The 7,291-nt window shown below is 61.6% G+C and overlaps 2 protein-coding genes and 1 non-coding gene across 3 annotated transcripts, besides 7 other annotated features; all 3 read right to left on the minus strand.

Annotated features, from left to right (window-relative positions):
• Nucleotides 1–36: 36 nt before the first annotated feature.
• Nucleotides 37–107, minus strand: Tco025E_04017. Its single transcript has one exon. It is a non-coding gene; the product is annotated as a tRNA-Gly (tRNA).
• Nucleotides 108–222: 115 nt separating this feature from the next.
• Nucleotides 223–269: a sequence feature (A-rich).
• A 16-nt stretch (nt 270–285) lies between these two features.
• Nucleotides 286–325: a microsatellite.
• Nucleotides 326–469: 144 nt separating this feature from the next.
• Nucleotides 470–502: a microsatellite.
• Nucleotides 503–592: 90 nt separating this feature from the next.
• Nucleotides 593–612: a microsatellite.
• Tco025E_04018 (uncharacterized protein) lies at nt 613–1,644 on the minus strand (the record flags this gene model as incomplete). The annotated part of the gene is made up of 1 exon (XM_029370931.1): nt 613–1,644. The coding sequence occupies one exon, from the start codon at nt 1,642–1,644 to the stop codon at nt 613–615; it is 1,032 nt and encodes a 343-aa protein (XP_029228917.1).
• A 193-nt stretch (nt 1,645–1,837) lies between these two features.
• Nucleotides 1,838–1,870: a microsatellite.
• Nucleotides 1,871–2,277: 407 nt separating this feature from the next.
• Nucleotides 2,278–2,296: a microsatellite.
• A 110-nt stretch (nt 2,297–2,406) lies between these two features.
• On the minus strand, nt 2,407–6,720 carry Tco025E_04019 (uncharacterized protein; the record flags this gene model as incomplete). Its single annotated transcript, XM_029370932.1, has 1 exon — nt 2,407–6,720. One exon carries the CDS (start codon nt 6,718–6,720, stop codon nt 2,407–2,409), a length of 4,314 nt encoding a protein of 1,437 aa, XP_029228918.1.
• A 284-nt stretch (nt 6,721–7,004) lies between these two features.
• Nucleotides 7,005–7,039: a microsatellite.
• Nucleotides 7,040–7,291: the final 252 nt, after the last annotated feature.

The raw sequence follows: 7,291 nt of genomic DNA on the forward strand, positions 1-7,291 counted from the left end.
CACACAAGAGGAGGCGAGGAAGGAGAGAAAAAGGCCTGCGCAGTCCGGGAATCGAACCCGGGCCTCCCGCGTGGCAGGCGAGAATTCTACCACTAGACCAACTGCGCTTGTCGGCGTCGGCGGCGAGTGGCGCCTTCTACCACGAGTTCTTTTTCTCCTCCTCCTCCTCTTCTCCCGTCCCCAAGCCGACGCGAGCGCCGAGGCAGGCGCGGGCCGCCGCAGAAGAAAAAGAAAAAAGAGGGAGAAAGAAAAGAGTAAATTAAAAAAAACACACACACTCACACAATGTATACAAACATAGACATATATCTATTTATATGTATATGCGCACATCCTCTGGTGTGTTTGCTTTTACATCCATCTAATGCACGGAGCAGCGGCCAATGGGAGCAGGCAAAGACGCCGCCGAGAGAAAGGGAGAGAGGCAGGTGAATTTTCTAGGGGTGAATGTGCGCAGTTCAATGGTAGTTATATATATATATACATGTATATGTATGTGTATTTTCCGCGTCTACCGTCGGTCCACGAGGTGGGTGATGAGAACCGCCTTGGTTGTGTGGGGTCCTACCAGAGTTTGATGCGGCAAGGCGCGCCACCACCACCACCACCACCTCAGCGGGAAACGCGTGGCCGCTGCTCTACCCGCCCAGAGCGGCGCGTTGTCATGTGCGGGGGTCGTTGGGAGACCGACGTGTCGCCGTAGCTGCGTACCGCGGCGGGGTCCACAGAGACGACAAACGGCTGGTGCGGCGACGCCCTGGCGTTGTACGCGCACGAGTCGGGTGCGTAGCAGATGTGGCAGGGCGGCCCCGGCAGGGCCGGCGGATGTGCGGGGCACGTCGTCGCCTGCGAGACCTCCTGCTGCGGCACTCCATGGAAGTGGTAGGCGTATCCCCCTTCCTGGCCGCCCACGGGGGCCACCGCCGTCGCCGTTGTCGCGGGGGCCGTCGTTGCCGTTGCCGTTCGCTGCACGGGCGGGATTTCAGGGCGGGCCGTCGTGCTGGGCGTGTGACTCGTGCGCGCGGACGGCAGCCGCACGGCGCGGGCGTCGTACAGCCGCGGCCGCGGCGCCCCTCCCGTCTCCCCGGCCTCGTCCCCCGCCTCCGCCTCCGCCGCGGCGGCCGCGGTCTGCGTCCCGCGAAGCACCTGCACGGCCTCCTTGTTCAACGCGCAGACGCCGCGGACAAACGCCGCCTTCATCCTCTCCTCCAACCCGTCACTGCGGCGCCGCTCCTCCTCCGCGAGGCCCTTCAGCGCCTCGACCTCCGCCAGCAGCTCCGCCTCACGACACCTCCACCGTGACTCCTCGGCGCGTGCGAACTTGCTCTCCCTGCGGGTGCAGGCAAAGAGGCGCCACTGCGTGTAAGCGTGTCGGGTGTGCGTCACATTTCCAGCGTGCGCCATAACCCTGCCGAGTTGCCGCAGCTGTCTCCGCCGCGCGGCCCAGCCCAGCCAGTCCTGGAACCGCCGCTGCCACCACAGCCGCCTGTGCACATCGCCCAGGAGCCGCGCCAGTCCCCGCACCAGCGTTTGCTGTCGCCGGACGTTTGCCTCCGCGGCGCCGAGGGCGGCCTCCACCTCCCGCTTCTCTTCCTTCAGGGCCCGCTCGCGCTGCTCCGCCTCGGCCCGCAGCGACTCCTTCATCACGAGCAGGTGCTCCTTGAGGTACGGCAGCAGCAGCAGCAAGATGTCCTCTCGCAGCCTCGTCGTGTGGGTGTCGATGCCGTTGCCCACCTGCCGTAGAAAGTCCCCGAGGGGCAGCCGCCGCCGCCGCCCACCTCCGTCACGCCCTCCATCACCTCTACTGCGCTCCGTGCGCGCACGCGGGGGGGGGGGGAATAAATAATAATAACAATAATAATAATAATAAAGAAACAGCCATGGTGTGTCTGCCACGCGGGCAGCTCACCTCCAGCAGCACCAGCACACACATACGCAGAGAGAGAAAACGAAAAAAAAACTTCAAAAGAAATGGCGCCGCGCGTTACCGCCTTCCGCAGGGGAACCGTGAAGCACGGTGCACATTGCGGCTGTGTGCGAGGCAACGGAGAGGACCGCGGCGTCGGACTCCCTTCCCCCCACACGCCCCCCCCCTCCTTCTGCCACCTCGCTTTTGACCGGTGGCGCCAACTCCGCGGAGCCGGTCTCCGCGCCAGCGGAGGGTTTTTGCCTCCTTTCCTCGTAGCCGGGCCGTTGGCGGTGAGGAGTGGCACGAGTTGCACGGCGGCTTCAGCAACGCCTTCTCCAGAAAGGAGAAGCGCAGGAGGCACAGCAGGAGCTGCTGCTGCCGCTGCTGTCGGAGTTCCCCAATGATGCAGCCGCAACACACGGTAAGGGAATAAAAGTGAACAACAGAGGAACTAACGCCGATAATAATAACAATAATACGTTGACCACGCACACATGTTACCTTTCTCTCTCAAAGAGCTCCCTGGTGGAGAAATTTGGTTGTGACTCGAGCGTCTCCTCCTTCATGGAAGCGGCCGCGCTCTGCCGCTCCTGCAACTTGGCTGCCTGCTGGGGGCTCAGCGTGTTTTCGTGCGCCCGCAGCGACTCCCTGCGCTTATGCAGCTCAGCGTACTCTTTTGCGGCGAGGTCAGAGCGTAGAATGGGATTGCTTGCAACGCGGTCATGTCGCACAGCCTCACGATACAGCAGGGAGGAACCGTACGTAAATGTGGGGTGCGTGGGATTGGCCAGGTGGGCCTCCAGGGCGTGAATGGTGCGATCCAGCTCACGCCTATCGATAAGGTGGGCCAACTTTTCCCGCACGCTTGTCAACTCACGCAGAAGTATCTGCTGCTGTGCTTTGTCCCCTGGCAGAAGAATTTGGCACATGCGTCGCAGGGCGTCGTTGATTAGCTTCTGCCCCCGATTTCGGGAGGCAAGGGCGCCCTGGGTGTAGATGTACAGGTAGGCCGGCTCGTACATGTCCCACATCCTCTGCACCTCCGCCGCATCCCTGGGCTGAACCCGGAAGGCAAAGTAGAGGTGGGTCCAGAAGAGATACGGGTCGGAGCCCTCATGCTCCCGCGCCCGCCACCGCAGCACCTTCGCGCGAAACACCTCCTCGACAACCTCGTTGACGGCCGCAAAGTACTCCCCCAGTTCGGGCAAATAGGCCCCGCCGTGTGCGCGTTGCTCCATGGCTTTGAGCAGCAGCTCATTTGACGGCGTTCGCCCGAGACGCGCGTTCACGCGCGCTGTAATGCACTCCCCGAACGCGGGAAGGTTGGCGTGCACCAAGGCGAGGCGGTGGGGGAGGTCGGAGGAGGGCTCCAGCCAGTGCCGCGGCTCCTTCGCCGCGAAGAGTTTGTCAACCACCACCTCGACCTCCCGCAGGTGGCGTTCGACGTCGCAGCCGGGCTCATAGACCCGCATAAGATACTTCGCCTCCGTCAGTAGAGGCGCCTTCCACGACGGGGGCAGCCGCTCGCGCGCCGTGCGAATTGCCAGGTGGTAAAGATTCAAACACTTCTCACGGTAGGAGCGCCCCGTCTGGAAACGCCCCTGGCGAAACATAAATTCACTGTGCTCGTTGTACAAGTCGCCCATGTAGCGCATCCAGAGGTGCTCGGCCGTTTCCTGCGTTAGCGGCGCCCCTTCGAGAAAAGGGCGGGCGCGCTCCGGAAAAGGATGGATGGAGGGGTGCGTCTTCTTATTCACGTTCTCCAGGCAGCGGTCGGAGATGTCCATCGCGAGGGTTAGGCGGCCGCGGCGCTCGTTGTACCACATGTACTCCGTCTCATCCGTCACGGGGTACCACCGCCGCGAGGTGCCGGAGTGCCACAGCCCCTCCGCCTTGTCCAGCTGACCGACGATTTCGGCGTAGACGGCGTTTTCGCCGTCCAGGAAGTCCTTCTCCTCGTACTCATACGGCGGGTCCGAGTCGGGGATGGGAATCTGCACAACCCCGCTGGAGGCCTTGGCGTAGTTGGAGAACCACTCGATGGAGTCCTCAAAGAGGTCCTCCGCCCGGGTACGGAAGCGGGTGTCGGCGAACTCAATGTACATCCGGTGCAGCTGCTTGCCCGCGTAGAAGCAAAGTGCCCCACGACACCACTGAAAAAACGCCTCCACGGCGGCGTCGCGTGCGGAGTCCGTGATCCCCTCCAGACGCATGGGACACTTGAACTTGGCGTCGTTTACGTGCTTCTTGAGAAACTCTAGGCTCGTCTCCAGCTGCTCAAGGCTGCGAAAATCGGTGAGAATGAACTCCCCGAGTTCGTTGGTGATCCAGTTCATAAACGGCTTTCCCAAGGGCTCGTACTTGCGGTCGCGGATCATGATCACATAGCGCTGCGCCGGGTTCTTGCGGATGGAATCCAGCTCAAGCGAGGTCATCTCCTGTATGAAGTTCATAAAATTCGGCCCGAGCAACTTGCACTTCGCGGAGGCCCGGCGCAGGATCTCGTCCGCCTCCGCCTTGGCCGTCTTGGACTCCGTCACGCGGTTGCCCTTGAACTTGTAGAAGTCGGAAAGAAAGTGCTTCGTGTGCGCCTCAAATATCAGGCGGAAGATCGCCTCCTGTTCGGCGGGGATCGGCGGGTGCTCCGCAACCTCCCCGCGGCGGAAGCGCTCCATCGTGTCCATCAGCATGCGCTCGCACTTGTCCTCCGTCGTCACCTGCGTGAGGTTCCCAAACTCCGTCATGCGCTGCTGAAAGGCGTCACGGTACGCCCGCCAGGTCTTCTCCAGCTCAGGTTTGCTAAAGTCAACGGCGTCGTCGGCCGCCACGCCACGGTAGGGGTCCGTGATAGAATCCGTCTCCCACGGCAGCGAGGGGAGGAGAATGTCGGGATCGTACTGCACCTTTGCCTTCTTCAGCCGTTCTTGCCGCTCCCTGCGCAGCTTCTCGGACTTTTTCATCGCAGAGGCCTTTTTCGCGTCCGTCGCGTCGCCCTCCGCCGGATCGCCCTCGCCAAGCTCCCGAAAAAGTGGCAGGGGCTTGTACCCCTCCACCAGCTCTGGCAACGACCGCAGCTTGTGCATCTTCATCTCGTCAAAGGCCGAAACACCAGTGAGGGCCTCGTCGTTTGTGATGCGGTTCTCCTCCGTGAGTGGGGGGGGCTGATAGTACTCCACCCGCGCCGACTCCCGCGCCTCTAAAGGGTCATGGGTCAAGTCGTACGCCTGAATGAGTGGTTCGGTCTCCACCAGCGTTTCGCGGTACCAGCCTGGCATTTTCTCCATCGCACGCTCCTTTGGGACGTTGTAGAGCTCCGCCGGGACGTCCGGCTCCGCGTCTGGCGGACGCTGCCCCACGTGAAGAAAGCCGGACGGCGTCTCCGCCTCTCCCGCCTCATTTGCCGCGGATCCTCGCCGCTGACGTGCAACGGGCGTCGCGGGGGCGGCCGGGGCGGCGTCCTCAGATGCCTCCCCGCTCTTCCGCTCCTCCAGAGCTGGGACAGTTTTGCCCTCAATTTCCTGCAAAACGCTCTCCACGGAGTTCAGCACGGAGGCGCCGTGGCTCTTTTGCAGGCGCCTCGTCTCTTCAATTTTTTTCTCAACCAACGAGCGAAGTATGGGGCGATCGCCGTGCTGCTTGGAGGTGTTGTGGTGGGCCTTCATGAGGGCGGGAACCGCGTCATGGCCCGCCTGCTTCGCCATGTCGGCGGTTTGCTCCAGCATCTCATTCTGAATACTTGCCTCTGCGGCAATGGCGGCCCCCTGCTCCACGGTGATGCCGGTGGGAAGCGGCTCCATCGCGGCCTTTGGAAATCCAGAAATGGGGTCCACTTCCACAGGGCCCGAGTTTCTGCTGCGGTCGAGCGCCTGCTTGGCCCCGTACGCCTGAATCTTCAGCTTTGTTCGTGCCACCTCCAGCGGGTCCGCTGTGCCTGAGAGGGCTTGGTACGTCTGCTCCGGGTCGAGGTCCACCACCCCGGCGAGGATCCCGCTGTAGACGTTGCCCATCTCCAGCTGACGCTGCTCCTCTTCCTCGATAAGGGTTCGCTCCTCACGGAGGCTTTCATGCACCGCGTTGCGTTCCTCCCCCTCTATGAGCCACATACGATCCTTGTACTTGGTGTCGGCCAGGTGTTTCCAGGAGGTGTCCGACCACCGCTGGTCGGAGGGAAGCACCCGACGTCTACCGTGCACATCGTAATGGTCTAAATAGTCTGTGTAGCCTTGTGGCCAAATCATACGATCCTTCTGCACCTTAAAGGAGCGATCCTTCCAATGCAGGTACCACTCCTGCTCTCGCTCAATGGGGTCCTGAATGTAGAGGTCAAAGCGGTCACGGACCTCCTGAATCATCTCCTCCGCGGTTGGTATAAGTCCCTTTCTCCACCGCACCTCCCAGGGAAGCCCATCCACGTCCTGCTGCTCCTGCAGCATGTCACGCCGCGTCTGCTGTGAGCTCTTCGTCAGCCGCTCCCCAGGGCCGTATTCCCCAAAACGGGCTCGCATCTCACGCTCCTTTTCCACGTCGGTGCGATTGCGCCGCTCCGCCGGGACGTCGGGGACCATGACGTGCTCCAAGTTGTTAATCCCAAACTGAAGGTGCTGCGTCATGTCAGGCGGCTCCACCAGCGACATTTGATTTCCCGTCGTGGGGTCGGCGCCTGGGCGGGCTCGCTGCTTGTCGCGGGACGGACCCACGCAGCCACGGGCCTGGGGAAGCGCGGCCCCCGCCGGGGGGCCACGGGACGGCCCAGGGCCCAGCGGCACCCCAACAAACCCCGAAACGGGCACCTGCGGGTAAAAACGACGCATGCGTCTCACCCTCCTCCCTACAGAACCCCACCGCTTTATCCTATCCTTCGCTCCTCGGCCTGGAAAACGGGCGTAGGAGGTGTGCGAGGGTTGCGCGTCATCGGAAAAAAAAAGAGTGAGAAGGGGAAAATTGCAACCTGAAAGCGGAACTCATGCAATGTAACAGCATACACACACAGAGGGAAGGGGCAAAGCTCTCGAGTGCAGCCTGTGGCAAAAATGCATGGCCCGAAAGGCATCTTCAGTACTTCGATGACGTCGGCTATCACATCCCTGTTGTTCGCTTTCTTTTCTTTTTCCTTCCTTAATTTTCTTCTCTAACTTCGCGCTTCACGCCCTGCTACCCACGCAATGCCCCTGCGCCGTTCGGGCGGCTGGCACTGTCCCCCCCCCCACCTCCTTCAGGTCACCACCTCCGCAAAGCTGGTCTTGTTCTGTGGCGTATACGTAGACGCATATACATGTATGCACACACATGTAGACCTTAAAGGGACACCAGAGTCCAGCCTTCCCCGCATCCTCCAACCGAAATATAAAAAAGCAATGAAGCACATATATATATATATAGTAA

This window comes from Trypanosoma conorhini, assembly GCF_003719485.1.
Source record: "Trypanosoma conorhini strain 025E chromosome Unknown Tco_14.4_contig_00195, whole genome shotgun sequence".
In the NCBI taxonomy this organism is placed as follows: domain Eukaryota; phylum Euglenozoa; class Kinetoplastea; order Trypanosomatida; family Trypanosomatidae; genus Trypanosoma; species Trypanosoma conorhini.